This window comes from Sabethes cyaneus, chromosome 2, assembly GCF_943734655.1.
Source record: "Sabethes cyaneus chromosome 2, idSabCyanKW18_F2, whole genome shotgun sequence".
NCBI lineage: Eukaryota > Metazoa > Arthropoda > Insecta > Diptera > Culicidae > Sabethes > Sabethes cyaneus.
The window spans coordinates 53,796,703-53,814,508 of record NC_071354.1 but is presented as its reverse complement, the minus strand read 5'-3'; the positions used below and the strand labels follow the sequence as shown (position 1 = coordinate 53,814,508).

Sequence of the window (17,806 nt, the reverse complement as noted above, 5' to 3'; positions counted from 1 at the left end):
CTCACCTGTTTACCCGTTTTTAGCGGCATAAGAGATAGAAGCCAGATGCATCGCGTAATAACTTGAAGGTGCGAAACCTGCCAATTAGTTAATTGATGTGGGGTCCCCGTACGTGCAAAGTTTGAGACTTTATAGAGGGCAAAGTGTAAGCCACCTGACTGACTGGCGGCATATTCCGGCGATGATTTATGCTTCGGTAATGCAGTGCACCCTTAAGTGTGGTGCTCCCGACTATCATTTGCACGCTTCGAAGGGGGCTCAGCTCCGCGAGGCCGTCACATATTTACAGTAGGTCGCATCGGACGTGTAATGGGACGCGTGCCTACAGCGAAGAAGAGTTATGAATTAAAATTATGTAAAGAAAGTGAAATTATACACGGTATGCAACGTGACTGTCAATCAGAGCGGCGAAGGTTCCATCAATCTCCCTCCGGTTTTGGGCTGTCCACCGAAATCAAACCGAAACTGTCTCAATTCGGTACACTGTCATTACAATGGCACCATGCAGTGTTCTTTATTGCGATCGACTTTGTCTTTACATAATTCACACCTTTCTCGGCCAAATGCGTTGACGATTTAAGTTCCTTGCGTACCGCTGCTGTAGCGGGGAACGCACGTACTTGCCAAATCGGTCACCATCAGCTGTTGTCGTAGGTGTAGATGTAGGGATTGTTCCGCGTTGGACAGCGGAAGTCCTCGTATGGCGCATTCCAGGTAAGTCTTTTCTTACCGGCTGGTTCCAGCATGTTGCTCCACAGGGCGGCCGCAGCGCGTCTGTAATTCGAGAGGAGGTGTAAGAAAGAAAATCGTCACCATATTGGACTATGATAAACAGGAATATGATAGCAGCTAAGAATTTATACATACGCATGTCCTTTCTGACTCATATGGAAACAGTCATAGGAAAGCAGCGTGTAGTCCACTCCTTTTTCATTTTTCAGCTGGAAATAAATAAAATTTCAAACAGCTTTTTAATATAAATAGCTCAAATAAACTTGAAATTCGTACCGAGAGTTGTTTTGTCCATGGCTGATGAACGACAGCGAATTCATCGAGTCCGCGAAACTCGTCCATCATTGGCACCTCTTCCTCGACCTTTTTGTACTCTTGTTGTATTTTAGCCCACCTAGCGTAATCGAGCATTACAATCCATACGATATTTTCTAAGTCAAACTATTCCTACCTAGCTCGGGACGCTTCCGATGAATTGTGAATCGGTCCGACCCAGCAGGGACACTCGGCGTGGTGCAGAATCCAACAGATGGTGGGTTTTCCCGGAAGCGACACCACCGTGTTGACGTCCGGTACCGAGACGATGTTCACGAACGTTCGCGGCAGATTGTCCCGCAGATAGCGTAGCGTCGTTAGCAGATTTCTGCGATGTTTGATGGCCAGAGTATCCGGATTGCGCATCGTGCACACGTACGCACAGATGTCGTTGCCACCGATGGTGATCGTGAGAACCTTCCAATCCTTCTTGAAGTTAACCCTCCGATCGTACTTGATTCGCGTCACCATCTGGCGCGCCATGTGGGGGAGTTCTTTCGAAATGGCACCGATTTCTGCATTGTTGAACTGCGAGTCCCAGTGGAAGCTATAGGAATCGCCGTACGAGTAACCTACCAACTGCAGTTGGAGAAATAAATGATGAAATAAATGGGAATTGGCCCAGGAAGGCAAACCAACCTTAGGATTAAAGACTTTTAAAATATTAGGAAGCGTGGTGGCATTTCGCCAGTTCCATTGACCACCGATACACCAGGAAAGTCCTCGGTTTTCTGTGTAAAGCTCCAAAAAGTTCGTTGCAGAAGCTCCACTGGCTGTTATGACTGAGTCACCGATTGCTGCAACCACATTGATGTCACCTAAGTTAGAGAAAAAGATATTTGTAATATGAGATGTCAGTTGTCATTATCATGTTATGTATAAAGCTAATCAAAATAAGTAAAAGTCAAGAAAATTAACGAAGTTTCGACAGCAACTTCGTCTTGGCCAGGATGACTAAATTGAATTATCTTAATTTTTGCCATTATGCCAAAATCTGGCAAAAACTTTTTAGATAATATTTCTCCTGAAACCTCATTTTCGTAACTAACTAAGTATACAGTTAGCAATGTCATTAAAGTTCCGTTTCATGACTGCACGTTTTGGAGTCATAAAAATGTTACATGATCACAGAATGAAGTTGTATAGGGATGGATTTGGTCTTCCAAACCGACTATTAGTTTAGAATATCATATCTATTACATCATTAATGTGTTTTTATCTTCTTCACGCTCAAAGGTTAGAGCAATATAAATTTTATGCTTACATTTATGTATGAGCAACGAAACTCGTTTTGCCGCCATGTAAGCTTTACCAGCCAAGTCCAAGGCCCCTTTTCATTCAAGTTCTTCTACCAGTAATGACAACGTTGAGTAGGAAACCAGACTGGCGCTTGGTTTTACTGATATTTGCATTAATTTAAGCCTTAATACATACATCGAAGCGATGTTAAACACGGCAAATGTTAAAAAAGCGAATGTTAGAAAACGGAAACCAATATTGAGATACAGGATAAATGCTTCTTCTTCAAATTGTGCTTCATCGAGAAAATTCATGTATATATAAGGTCATTACAAATATTTAAAAAAGTTTTTGTCCCTCCGGTGTTGGGCCATAGAATTTTTTATCGGACCAAAAAAAATATGGATCTTAGACTTTTTTACTTAAAGTTTAAACGTGTAAACCAAATCTATTCTTGCTTTTAATAAATACGTTGTTATTTTTCATGCAAAAATCTACGAACAAAAAGACAAAAACGAAAGAAAATATTTTTGGCCGAGTTTCCGAAATTCCACGATTTGAACTTCCGTTTCTATTTCGTGTTAGAAGCGTTAACTCAACTCGTACACTCATTTATCGAGTTTTCAGGCTGTAGAGCCCACAGATAATTGATTTTATAAAAAAAATTAACTCATATCCTACAAATTATTTTTTTGCCCCCCGATTTTTCAGGACAATTTCCAATGGATTTACAATGCAAAAATAATGAAAAAAAAGTTATAATAAATAAAAAGAGTTATTTAAAGCTTAGAAACTGAGCAAGAAATTTATTGTCATGCAGGGATTGAATAAAATGATCGGGATAGGTAAAATGTTGGCCAAAGTAAAACGTTCATAACTTCTATGAAAAAAAAAGTCCTAGAAAAACCAATTGAATTCAACGGGATTTTTTTAAATTTTATTTTCAAGACATTCCGAAATTCGCAGTGACCAGCGAATACCGGAGTTATTCCGGGTTATCCGACGGTGCTTCAAAAATTGAAATTTTTTCATCGTTTGTACTTTTTTTGGTAAGAAAATTGACCAAGACCAAGACCAAGACCAAGACCAAGACCAAGACCAAGACCAAGACCAAGACCAAGACCAAGACCAAGACCAAGACCAAGACCAAGATCCAATCCAAAACCTAGACCCATTGGCGGAACTAGCGCCCATTTCTAGATGGGGCTATAACCCCCGGCATTTTTGTCGACCATTTTATTTGGTCGGCCAGGTTCACTTTTCTAGGGGGGGGGGGGGTAAATCTCTCCTCGGCAATCTCGGCAAATCAGGTGCCCCTAAGTCAAGGTCTATCTCCGTGCCGATGACTGAATGGCTGGAGGGGTGAAAACATGCCAGTCGCGAACGGAGTGCTTTGGGCATCTTGCCCCTACTGTGCCATGCGGGGCTCTGGTACGGTCGATCTTTGTTGTCCCTTGCGTTTCGTGGGAACAGCATAGTAGTCCTGCCCAATTTCCCTTATGGGTTTTACCATAGTGCGTTCTGGCCAACTTAATTGGCTTCGCTTACAATTTGCTGTCTGATCTGTGTTGGAGATTGTTTGTGCATATACTCCGCTAGTCAAATAGTTAGAGTCGCACAAATAAATCTTCAACACAAACGGGCAGCAAATTTGTATTTATGCGAAAAACTTTTTAATGGCTCTGTCACCATCGCATTGGTCCAGGAGTCATATTTTCGCAAGGGGTACTTTCATTCGACGGATATTGGAAACCAGAACTTTGCTGTTTTCAGCAAAACTGGTATGACAAATCCTCGTTTGATGCCCAGGGCATGCATATTGTTGCATAGGTCAATTAGTGCATGTCTTATCTCTGAGTTGACTACTCGAGATATTTGTGCAGTCACAGTAGAACTCGTCGTGGATGATGTCCATAGGCGCTATGTCTACTGTTCTGCATACTTACCACACGATGAACCGTCTCCCAGCGACGATTTCAGAAATGTGGTGAGATACTGCCAATCTAGTGGGCTTCCGCTCATTGTAGGCAGTGATGCCAATGCCCATCACATCATTTGGGGCAGCTCGGATATCAATCTGAGAGGCTCTGATTTGATGGAATATTTGAGTGGTACCAACCTTGGAATACTCAACATTGGCAATTGTCCAACTTTCATACGAGCTGGTAGAGAGGAGGTGTTAGATATAACACTCTGCTCTAACAGGATCAGTCATGAGTTGGCACAATGGCATGTTTCAAATGAGACACCAATATCTGATCATTGCTTTATATATTTTGATCATTTGGGTGTCGCTGCAACATTTCGCAATCCGAGATTTTCTGACTGGGAACTCTTTGAGGAGGAACTGGCGACGAAATTTCAAGGATTCGAACCGACGATTGAGTCATCGATCGACTTGGATGTGGCTGTAGATGTCACAACATCTTTTATTGCGGAAGCTTTTGAAGTAGCTTGCCCGCTAAAAACTATTAAAACGACTAGAGGAACACCATGGTGGAACTCTCATCTCGCGGAACTAAAGAAACGATGCAGGAGAGCCTGGAATAGACGTCGGAGGAATGGCGTGGAGCCTTTCAAGCAGGCCCGGAAAGCCTATGCAAAGGCTCTACGGTCTTCAGCACGCACGAGCTGGCACAGGTTCTGTAGCAACGTTTCCAGTTTCGGCGAGGCAAGTCGACTTAATAAAATACTGTGAAAATCGAAAGATTATCAGGTTAATAACATTCGAAGTTCGAACGGTGAATACTGTTCGAATGACAATGAAATCCTGGAATATCTCTTTTACAGTCACTTTCCGGGCTGTGTGGAACCTGAAGTTCGAAACGATCCAGAAATCGTTTTAGGTGGCTTAGACTCATGGGCTTTTGGTCGGAGACTTGTCACAACTGAAGCGATTGAGTGGGCCGTGAACAGCTTCTCTCCATACAAATCTCCTGGAACAGATGGAATATACCCTATTCTACTGCAAAAAGGATTCAAGTACTTCAAACACATTCTGAGAAGGATGTTTGTGTGTAGTATTGCTATTGGGTACATCCCAACTCAATGGCGTGAAATAACCATTAAGTTTATTCCTAAAGGTGGACGCGCGACATACGAGCAAGCCAAAAGTTTTAGACCAATCAGTCTAACGTCTTTCTTGCTTAAATCACTTGAGCGGATTGTTGATCACCACATCCGCGAAACAAGCTTAGTAGAAGTTCCTCTTCATTCAGCACAGCATGCTTATCAAAGTGGCAAGTCTACAACCACTTTATTACATGATGTGGTGGATAGGGGGGGCTTAGTCTCCCTAGCCCCCTCCCCCCTAGTTCCGCTAATGCCTAGACCAAAACCAAGATCAGGACCGAACCCAAGATCAAGAAGCCAACAGATTAAGTGATCCAAAGATCTAGAGACCACAAAATCAAGATACCACAATATCAACAGATCACAACATCAAGAGATCAAGACATCAATAGTCCACAGCATCAACAGAACACAAGATCAATAGACCACAAGAGATTTTTGGAGTCTAATCTGTTTACATCAATTTTCTTGACCACAACATCGACATATATAAAAAAATATATTATAACTAACTAAAGACACATTCCAGCGTTACGGGACACAATTAGTACCCATTGTTACCCTGTGAATCGCTTCCTGTTTCACTAATTTTTTGGCAAATACCTTGTAAAATAGTTGTTTAAAGAATACTTCATTTTACACTAGAATGCCAGGGATTTGATAAAACAGGAACCGATCTGCATAGTAGGGATAGTGTCCCGTAACGCTGGAATGTGTCTAAAGTACATTGAATCTTTGTAAGCTGCATCTAAAACTATCACTGGAACAATTAAAATCAAAAAGACTGTACACTGAACAAGCAACACAGCACTAATTGACTCATTTTTGCCAAACTCAGTTCGTCGGAAATCCGAGCAAAAAACTATTCGCCCTGAAGGGCACGTGGAGTGGCATTAAAATTGATTTGAGCGAGGATGTTTGGAGAGTCCAATTCGCTCACAAAAACTTTTCTGATGAACAGAATTCTTTCAATTTTTCACCTACTGTCGATATTTCCAATATTGAGTAGGCTGGAGCGGTCTGGATACGACGGAAGCTCTAAAGGATTTTGCGTCCATAAGAGATGACCGAATACTTAAAAGAATTCAGTCTTTCGGCACCAATTCGCAAAAATGCCGATTAGCTTTTGCAGTTCACAGCAGTCTTCAAATAATAGTGACAAAAATAAGGAAAACAATAGTGGTCCAAGGTTGCTTCCTTGTGGTATGCCAGAATGATTACAAAGTTCACCAGATGAGACATTGTCTAGTTTTACTGAGAGGCAACGATTACCTGGATATGATTTTAATCAGTTTCAAGATCAAGAGACCAAACTATCAAGAACCCAGAAGATCAAAAAAACAATAGAAGAAGAGTTCAAGTTTGCCATTGTCGATGCTCCTGGATGAGGTTCCTGGTAAAGCTTCCACAACGGCAGATAAATGCAATTTGTTTGCCACCTTTTTTAATTCGGCCTTTAACATGCCTCAGGGAAGTGACGCTAGAAGTTATGAACAAAGCCATACAAAACTGAAAACTTCGAACTGGAAGAAAGTGCTGTATGCATCCAAAAAAAATCTGTCTCTTAGAACAGCATCTTTCCCAATCAACTTGAAAGCTTTATTTATAATTCCTGTCCATAAAAAAGATAGTCAGCATGATATACCTACCCTGTTAACAAAATACTACCATCCTTTATGCCTACTTGAAGCTTTTTGAGATCATTGTATCGGTATTTTGTTTGTAGTTATTTCACCAAACTAAGCACTACATCTAAACAAACCAACATGGATTCCTTTCTAGAAGAGGTATCCTTCTACCTTGGCAGTATTGGACATAGATTGCAATAAAATCTGCATTTGACAAAGTAGGTCAAACAAATTCGGATTCTCTTCTGCGTTCATTGGATGGCTATGTTCGTATATATGTGAAAGGAAGTTGGCGGTGAAAATAGGTGAATCTGTTTCACGATAGTTCACTAATAATTCAGGTATGCCTCGAGGAAGCAACTTAGGCCCGCTCCCGCACTAAAAATATTCTGCACATAACTAATAGTAAATTTCCATATGAAATTCCATATGACTATCATGTGTCGCATATAAACACAACCCTCCCAGAAATACACACAAAAATTAAACGCATATGAATAGTATGTGCAAATTTTTCGCGTGCTCACAAATGGTAACTGTTCGGCACATAAAGATCATGTACTGGGCATATTGCAATAATCTAAATGTGGGACACATAGAAACTATACGAAAAGTTTTTTCAGTCTGTATTAGCTATTTATTAACGATGCAATTATTTGTCTCGGAGATGACTTCTGTTAAGTATATACCAACGACTTAAAGCTCCAACTTTTTTTTGACAAATTTGCAAAGTGATGGAGAGTAAATGGAATGCAAATTAGTATCGCCAAGTGTTGCAAAATGGTTTATTAAACGGCTGGCTAATGCGCAACGTAGACCCCAAAGTGGTCCTTAGCCTCTTATCTAGCAACTTCTATTCCTACCTCCTCGTGGTACCAACCTTAGCGGACATCGGGTACCCATCCCGGTGGAAACTAAGCTCGTACACTGATAGGGAAGGAGGCACTGTCACAGTGCCTTGGTCTTGGCTCTATAAGATGACAGCGCCATCATGAGACTCGGTTGCGTGGGTCTAGTAAGGCAACCTACCTAAACCTTAAGCTTTTACAAATATTCAAAAAAAATCTGCTCGAAACATTAAGCTTGGACAAAGGTAACGAAATAAGGACATGGAATAGATGATTAGTACCTGGAACAGAAGATCGCTAAATTTCGTGGGTGTCGACAGGGGGCAGGTCGATTAGTAAGAACCTCGAAAGTTCGACATCCTGGCACTACAGAAAGTCTGTCGTGAAGATGAGAAGCAACGAGTTGGGAACGGGCTTCGTAGGAATGGACAGAATGTAGGATCGCGCAATGGACTGGAAGGCGATCAACGAGAGGATGTGTGTGTCGTTTGTTCAACTACCCCCTCAAAAACGTATCTACACTGTCCACATTAAGGTAGATTAAACGACGAGAAGGAAGCGTTCTACGCGAGGCGGGAGGCAGTATACGACAGCTGCTTGCCACGGGACATCAAGATCGTCATTGGGAGTTCGAAAGCCCAAGTCGGTATGGAAGTAATGTATAGACCGGTGGTAGGAACCCATAGTCTGCACATTGACACGAACGATAACGGCCAACTATCCACCAACTTTACAACTTCCCTAAACCTGGTGATCCCAAGCACCATTTCACACGCAGAGAATTCCACAAAGCCACCCAGAGATCACCTGACCAACGAACATCGAACCAGATCGACTATATTCTACATTGAGTCGGACCATTACCTAGTAGCAGTGCAATGTGTTCAAAACTATCGACGGTTTATACCTCGCAAGAAAGCACGGTTAAATATTCAGCAATTCGATAACCAGCAAGTTGCCGAGAATCACGCGCGCGTACTGGATGATACTCTATCTTCCGCTGTGAAGCTAAGAGCTTCGACCCTCGAAGACTTTTGGAGCAGGATATGGTCGGCCGTTGATGACGCCACAACCGCGGTCCTAGATGAAGAAATCTGTCACATTTGCCAAATTGGGAAAGTTAGGCTTCTGCGTTCTTCGTTAGTCGTCAGCTAACAGTGAAGATAGGTAATAATTGTTCAGGGGATTTGCTGCTCCGTCTGGGATCCCTCAAAGTAGTCACCTCGGACCATTGATTTTCTGTATATACTTCAACATTGTGAACAAATTAATGTAATCAAAATTTGTAACAAATAAATTATTATCCTTGTTTTTTTTTACACATTTTTCAATTCTATTTTGGTATCCACAGTTCGGCTAGAAGTGATTTTTGGTCAAAATGGAATCGACCGATACAACTACTAACGTACACAACGAGAACAATTCCGTCACAATGGAAGTCGACGATGTTGAGAGACTGCAAAGCAAGTCGCTTGAGGATGTTGCTTCATGCACCTCGTCCATTCTCAATACACCAGAACATGATGCCCTTGACGATGCTATGAGCGATGAAGATGATGGTATAAATATCACCATCAAGGATATTCGTCAAGGAGCAAATGACACCAATCAAAAATATAAATATTCGGTGGAGCGCCAAGCAAAGAAACCGTACGAAAATCCGAAAATGAATGGAGCGATGAGGAGACGCGTAAAGAAGCTAGTTCAGCGTGGCTATGATGCTAAGGAAGCCCGCGAAATAGTTCAAGCGAAGCCTCCCTCTGTTCTTTCGGTAAAAAGACCGAACAAGGCAATGGACCTGAGCGGATCTAGTGATGGGAAACCAGATCCAAAACGAGTTAAAGACTCGACCAGGGCCAGAACAAACAATTCTGCCTCGGCAACTACTGGTTCAAATTCGGTGAACCAAAGACTTATTAATGCAAGAAACCATACCTCCGGGCTTTTCAACAGCCAAGACGGTGATGGAAATCTTGCAAAAATTAACCAACCTTATTACAGTACTGTAACCAGTCGTGTAAAGGTAGGAATACTCCCAAAAAATTACCCTGTTACTGAATTAAGTACGAATCAGCAGAATCTTGTTGAAGACGCAATTTTCGACGCAGTAGTTCTTCAACGGAAGGAACAGTTGAAACCGAAATTCGCCAACTGTATCTTTAAACCAGGGTACATGATCATCAACTGTCTCGATAAACAAACATCTGAGTGGTTGAAAAAGCTTGTGCCCACTCTTGCACCATGGAAAGATGCGGAACTTCTGGCCGTTGACGAGATCAATATTCCTAGGCCGGATATTCTTGTCACTGTCTTCCCAAAAAGTGTAAGATACAACAATAACACCATAAAAGCGCTTATCGAAAGCCAAAATGATAACTTGATTACCGATGCTTGGAGAATCCTTAATCGCTCAGTAATTAACAACTTACATATTGAGTGGGCATTCACGGTCGACGGAGCGTCGATGAAGACGCTAGTTGATCGAGGCATGCGCATCAATTACAAGTTTGGACAAGTCTTCATTAAGAAGTCCAACAAAGGCCCGGGCAAAAATAAATATGAAAGCAGCAAAACAAACATATCCAGCGAAGGGCGGAAAGACAACTCTGGACAAGTTGGTAACACGGTTTGCACAGACCTAGAGGGCTATATCAGGGGCGCCAGCGGTGCTAATGATAAACAGAACTCAGGGTCGGACAACACCAATAACTTCTCGTCCCAGAGGGGTGACTCACGCCCTTCAACAAGCTATGAATGTTCTGCTGATAATGCTGGTCATTCTGAAGGCATCAAGGTCTCGACTATGAATGCTCAGAAACCGACAGGCACACATCCAATTGGAGACCATTCCAATCAGAGGGATAAAAGAACGCCCCTGAAGAAGGGAACCAGTCAAGATGCAGAATAAAATAAAATTCATCCAGGTGAACCTTCATCACGCCAAGGGAGCAAGCAGCGTCCTATGCAGGAGGTTCATTCACGAAAATTTGGACGTGGCTCTAGTTCAAGAGCCGTGGTTCAACAAGAATAGGATTCTAGGAATTTCCACACAAGCATGTAAGCTTCTTTATGACAACACGCAGGCTGCTCCAAGGGCAGCAATTCTAATACGGGAAGATAAAAAATTTATTCCTGTTACAGAATTCATCAATAGAGATATTGTAGCAATACAATTGGAGGTTCCAACGACCCGGGGAAAAACGGACATCATCGTAGCTTCGGCCTATTTCCCAGGAGACAACGGTGAAACACCTCCAACAGAAGTTGCAGCGCTAGTTCAACACTGCAAATCGAAGAACAAACAGCTCATTATTGGGGGTGATGCAAATGCCCACCATACAGTTTGGGGCAGCAGCAACATTAATTTTAGAGGTGAGTGCTTGTTTGAATATTTATTATCGCATAATATTAACATATGTAATCAAGGTAATGATCCCACATTTGTTACATCAACTAGACAGGAAGTTCTTGATCTAACACTTTGTAGTTTTAAACTATCAGATATGATTGTAAATTGGCATGTGTCGAATGAGCAATCGTTATCTGATCATAGACATATAATGTTTAATTACAATTCTGGAGATCTTTTAATCGAGCAATTCAGAGACCCCAGGAAAACCAATTGGGATACCTACTTTTCCAAACTTTTGAACGATGATTTCATACCGATGGATAATACAGCTTCCATCGAGCAACTTGAAACAGTCTCGTCAACATTTACCACTAATATCATGACAGCTTTTGAGGAAAGCTGCCCACTGAAGCGGAAAACTTCAAGCAAAGACGCGTCATGGTGGAATCGAAAGCTTGAAAAGCTTAGAAAATTGACTAGGAAACTTTTCAACAAAGCCAAGGCTACTTCTGATTGGACTAATTATAGAGAATGTCTAACAGAGTACAATCGAGAAATCCGTAAATCTAAAAGAAGGGATTGGAGGAATACATGCGAGCAAGTTGACAGCTTGCCTGTTATAGCAAGACTTCACAAAGCCCTTTCAAAAGATCACACTAATGGACTTGGAAGCCTAAAAAATAAACATGGCCAGTTTACAACCGATTCTCAGGAATTGCTTAGTATCATGATAGACACACACTTTCCAGGCTCAATTCAAACGTCTTCCGATGACGCACAGGGCTTCAACGCAGCTCAGTCTAGTTCAATTATGGACGAAGATGGAGTTCAAGAATTAGCCAGTGCTATTTTCACGGAGTCGAGAGTTGAGTGGGCAGTGGATTCTATAAGTCCCTTCAAGTCTCCAGGATTAGATGGAATTTATCCAGTGCTATTACAAAAAAGCAAGGATATCACGGTTCCTCTTCTGACAAAGATGTTTAGGGCAAGTTTGATACTAGGATACATTCCTAAGAAATGGCGAGAAGTCCGGGTTATCTTCATTCCTAAAGCGGGAAAACGTGACAGGACAAATCCCAAAGCATACAGACCAATCAGTCTCACATCCGTGATTTTAAAGACATTTGAAAAAATCATGGATCTTCATATCAAATTATCATATTTAAAAAGAAGACCTTTGAACAAATTCCAGTTTGCTTACCAAGCTGGAAAATCAACTGAAACTGCACTTCATACGTTGATTTCGAAAATAGAAAAGTCTTTTGACAATAAAGAAATCTCACTTGCAGCTTTTCTTGATATTGAGGGAGCATTTGATAATGCCTCCCACAATTCAATAAATAGAGCCATGGAGGAACGGGGTTTTAACAGGTGCATTTCCAGTTGGATACATGCTATGCTAACCAACCGCACAATAACTACAAAACTGGGAGGATCTACTTTAACGACAAAACCAACTAGAGGTTGCCCTCAAGGGGGAGTCCTATCTCCTATGCTGTGGTCCCTAGTAGTCGATGATCTTCTAAATAAATTGGCTGAAAAAGGCTATGAAGCCATAGGATTCGCTGACGATATAACAATATTAGTAAGGGGTAAGTATGAACATACTATTTCCAATAGAATGCAATCTGCCCTCAACTACACACTTAAATGGTGTGACTTGGAAGGACTAAGTATTAACCCTTCTAAAACAGTCATAATACCATTTACAAGAAGAAGGAAATACAGTATTGCGGATCAGCAGCTGAGGGGAGTCCAATTGAAGCTATCCAAACGTACAAAATACTTGGGTGTTATACTTGACCATAAGCTAAATTGGAACGAACATCTAGAGTATGCAATCTCAAAAGCAAGCAGTGCTCTTTGGGCTTGCAGCAATACATTTGGTAAAAAGTGGGGACTTAAACCGAGGATGATTCACTGGATCTATTCGGCAATTGTGAGACCCAGACTAACATATGCTTCGCTATTGTGGTGGCCTAAAACTACACAAATAACAGCTCAAAAAATGCTTGGAAAGCTACAACGTATGGCGTGCTCTTCAATAACTGGAGCAATGACCAGCACACCTTCCAAAGCTCTAGATGCTCTTTTATATCTTCTACCGTTGCACCAATTCGTACAACTTGAAGCAGAAAAAGGTGCTCTTAGGCTTAGGCATGTTAAACACTTTCAAGATGGAGATCTCAATGGACACCTACGAATTCTCCGAGATTTTCAACTGAACACCCTGGTAATCATGAACGAAGACTGGATGGAAACTAGGACAAACTTCGATATACCCTTCAAAGTAATCGAAACCGATCGCAGATTATGGGAAGAAGGTGGTCCTAAGACTCGTCCGGGATCACTCCTGTTTTACACCGATGGTTCTAAAATTGACAAATCCACAGGAGCTGGGGTTACTGGACCAGGAATCGACATATCAATTCCAATGGGACAGTGGCCCACAGTCTTCCAAGCAGAAATACATGCCATATCAACTTGTACAAACATTTGCTTGACTAGGAAATACAGACATGCCAATATCTGTATTTTCTCCGATAGTCAAGCAGCTCTAAATGCCTTAAAAGCATACACATGCCAGTCAAAGCTGGTTTGGGAGTGCATCCTCTCCCTAAGACAATTGGCTTTAACTAACAATGTTAATTTATACTGGGTACCCGGTCATGCCGGTATAGAAAAAAATGAAAAAGCCGATCTCTTAGCGAGAATTGGTTCGTCAACTGAATTCGTTGGGCCTGAGCCATTCTGCGGGGTGTCCACAGCCTGCGTAAAAGCTGAGCTCAAAGTCTGGGAATCATCAACGATTGATGCCAACTGGAGAGCTGTTCCAACATTACGACAATCAAAGCGTTTCATTACGCCATGCAAAAGCATCACACGCAGCTTAATCAGTTTGAATAAAATGGATCTGAGTACGCTGACCGGTCTTTTAACCGGACACTGTCCGAGCAGATATCACCTTAAAAATATAGGTAAGCTGACAGATGACATATGTCGATTCTGTAATTTTGAGATCGAGACCTCAGAACATATACTGTGTCAATGCAGCGCTCTAATTCAACGAAGACTGCGTATTCTCGGAGAGGGCGTTCTAACGCCTAGCGAGATATGGTCTGCTGAAACAAAAAAGGTACTGAAATTCATTAAGGAAGTCATACCTTCTTGGGGGGAAATGCAAATTCATAGGGCGACCAACACGCTGACTCATAGTGATGGAACGAACTGATTATGCAAACAGCAACTCGGAGTATACCACAATAGATCTAACTAATGGTCGCAGTGGTCCAGGCTCCCATAAAAAAATAAAAAAAAAAAAAAAAAAAAAATAACATTGTGAAGAACTGATAGTTCCCCGTTCGTCCTTCACCGATGATTCGAAAATCTTCAACAAGATTAGTTCTATCCCTGATGCCCGTATGCTTCAACAGCAATTGAACAGTTTTACAGATTGATGTTTCACAAACTGTATGAAGGTTAATTCAAGCAAGTGTGCCGCTGTTACTTTTTCAAGAAAGAAAGAACTTATCACATTCGAATACACGCTTTTGGGAACCGTTATTGGAAGAACAAACAGTATCAAAGGGCTTGGAAATACTATCTAAGCATTGCTACGAGGGACAATTTGGCCCGACGGTATCGACGAGCGCGTAATGAGTTACCATGATCTTGAGGTGGAAAAGCGTCAGAAGGAGAACAGAGGTCGTGAAGAGCTAGAACAACTATTCCGGATCTCGTCAAGGATACACACTGAAGTCTAATATGTGTAGGACGAGTAGGGAAACCTGGCCACAAACAAGCGTGAGGTGGTCGACAGATGAAAGCAGTGCATCGATCAACATCTCAATGGCGATATAAAAGAAACAGACGGATTGGAAGTTACCCTAGGAGTGCCTAGAAACGATAACGATTTGTGGGCTCTCGATCTTGAAGAGATCCGGCTAAAAATCGGTCAGCTGAAGAACAACCGAAAAGAACCGAATCTCGGCAGAATATTTCAATGTTTTGGTAGGACGAATAACTACCGGAGGAGTGGATGTAAGGTGAGGTTTGTCCCATCCGCAAAAAGGGCGAACGGCTAAATTGCTGTAATTACCACGGCATAACGCTGTTCAACTCCACCTACAAGGTTCTCTCTCATATATTGTTAGGTCGGCTATCCCCAATATCAAGAGAATTCATGGCACAGTACCAGGAGGGATTTATGGGGGCCCAGGCTACTACGGATCAAATGTTCATATTCCGACAAATCCTCCAGAAATGTCGGGAGTACAACGTGCCATGCATTATATTTTCGTGGATTTTAGGGCAGCATACGTTACAGTCGATCGCGAACAGTTATGGCAGATAATGCACGAGTTCAGTTCTCCGGGCAAACTGAAGCGGCTGATCAAAGCTTCCCTGGAGCGAGTGATGTACTACGTGCGTGTTTCGCGGGTACTCTCGAGTCCCTTAAAATCGCGCACAGGCTTGGCGGCAAGGGAATGGACTGTCCTGTATGTTATTTAACATCGCTAATTCAACTGCGACCGGCGAACGAGCATCGAAACGAGACGAACGATCTTCAACAAAAGTAGCCAACTCTAAGCTTCCGCAGATAACCTCGACATCAGCATCAGAAACCAAGGGATGATGGAGGCATTTTACACCAGACTGAAAATAGATTAATTGTAGGCAGGGAAGTAAATAAATAAAAGCCGTCTCTCAGGCATTTTGCTACGAAATAGGTCGATGAAGACATAATGGCGAATAATTATTCTATAATATCTATAATTGGCTCCACTTGAAATTGTAATTGGCGGTCAAAATAAGTTTGTGACTAAATAATCTGATAGAGATAAAATTGAAATTCTTTGTATTTGAAAAGCAATTTTTTTCAAATTTATCTCGTGGAAAAGCAATAGCCCAATACAATAATGTATTTATTAAATACTCATATATTTGCTATAATTATGTTACTATGTTTGTAATCATGCTTGAAGGCGTTTATGAACATTAACTGCACTTACAAACTTTTTAATAAATCCGTATTATTTTTCTTCTACGATTATGCAAGTCAAGCTTATTAAAATTCACTAATCAGAACAGTAAAATTGATTATGAACCTTGTATAACGAATGAACTGAATGATATTGTAAACAGTAAAAAAAGTTTTCCAGTTTACCTATTTTTACCACATTTACTGTCACAATAATATTGCGAAGATTTAATTGTATGATAGAATAATGGTTACAAATCAAATCTTAGCCGCAGCAACTCGCCGTAAAAACTTAAGATCAAACACTTGTAGAGATAAAACACTCACCTGGCCGTAGCTTATGGACACTGGTCGGCGGTTCTCGGCTCCGGCCGATCGAGACATCGCAAGGGAACGGCACATTCCTGGGAACCGGTTTCTGCAGGAAGTGCCCCCGAGTTTTCAGCCCGGTCCGACCGGCCATCATCATGGTGATGTTTCGGTACAGATGGAAAAACCGCCGCCACTCGGTGTTATCGAAGACGGTCGGCCGGAAAGCGCTGATCTGGGCGTCCGCCTTCCATCGGTGAACTTTGTTCTCTTGGCACATCAACAGCAACAGGATCAGAAAGATATCCAGCGATATCTGGGTGAGCCACATTTTCTGGTCCGCTGCTTAATTGCTTCGATTGTTTGCTTCAGCTTTTCACTACCTCATTTCGTAACCGCTTTTGATTATTCTTTATTTTTCGTTCAGATATAAATCATTCACATTTAATTTCTGTGCTGGATCTCACCTTAAAAACGCTTTGATTCTGATTAAATCTAACAGAAAGAAGACCACCATTTAATACTTGCGAACTTGAACAAATTGAAACAAACCGCTAAGATCATTATCAAGAGCATAATTTTTGTTTTGCCGCGATCGCAGATCTCAATGTCTGAAAATGGGTGCCCGTCGTTCAATTAACACTAAGTTCAATTATATGCGTTCTTTCTTCACTCGTTAACATCGGTGTTTAATGTAATCAATATGTTCAAATCAGGCGCAGATTTTCATCTGCCACTGGCCAGCGAATGTTTTATCGAGCAATTTTCTTTGCAAATCAAAAAAGGCTGCTCGAAGCAAAACTGTTATGGTCGGGTGCAGTCGCGTCGTTTACTTTCAAATCGAGTAGGTATGTTCAGGTATTTAGTCCAAAACGCTACCGTATGTTAGCAAGTATGCGGTTTAATTGAACTTAAAATTGTTTATAGAACGCGCCTCCGGCGCTTTGTTGCAATGAATAATTACATTACGTCACACAATTGACGCCATCCTAGAGCGTCCTCTGTAGGGGAGCAAGGGGCTCATTATGTCGTATATTTAGTGAGCAAACTTTGTGTTCTTTGGCTTGATCGCTCAAACATAAGCCAGCCCCTGGTTTACAGCAAACGGAATACAACACCTCACTCTCCCTTTGCTATTAGAAATAATTTGCAGTATTTTTTATTCCCCAATGATCATCAGTTCGCTGTGCACTAATTGCAAGGGTGAAAGACGATGTTCGAGCTACGTCTGTGGTTGGTTTTTACACGGGTGATTAGACCACCGTTGTTTGATCGAAAACAACGCTGAAGGTCAGCCGCGTCCGTCCATATTGTAACTCATTGCCATTGT

At 41.7% G+C, this 17,806-nt stretch overlaps 1 protein-coding gene across 1 annotated transcript; it reads right to left on the bottom strand.

The window, feature by feature from the left end:
* Positions 1-638: 638 nt before the first annotated feature.
* On the bottom strand, positions 639-16,807 carry LOC128736912 (phospholipase B1, membrane-associated-like). Its single transcript, XM_053831422.1, has 6 exons — positions 16,495-16,807; positions 1,687-1,865; positions 1,184-1,626; positions 1,009-1,126; positions 868-941; positions 639-774 (listed from the first exon to the last, which is right to left on the bottom strand). Exons 1-6 carry the CDS (start codon positions 16,805-16,807, stop codon positions 639-641), a joined length of 1,263 nt encoding a protein of 420 aa, XP_053687397.1.
* Positions 16,808-17,806: the final 999 nt, after the last annotated feature.

Bases quoted from the DNA above. Each gene is read 5' to 3' on its own strand.
- LOC128736912 (XM_053831422.1), bottom strand. From the start codon at position 16,807: ATGTGGCTCACCCAGATATCGCTGGATATCTTTCTGATCCTGTTGCTG. The intron at 1,127-1,183 runs GTAGGAATAGTT...CGATTACGCTAG, and splicing joins TCGGAAGCGTCCCGAGCTAG to GTGGGCTAAAATACAACAAG. The intron at 942-1,008 runs GTACGAATTTCA...ATTTATTTCCAG, and splicing joins CATGGACAAAACAACTCTCG to CTGAAAAATGAAAAAGGAGT.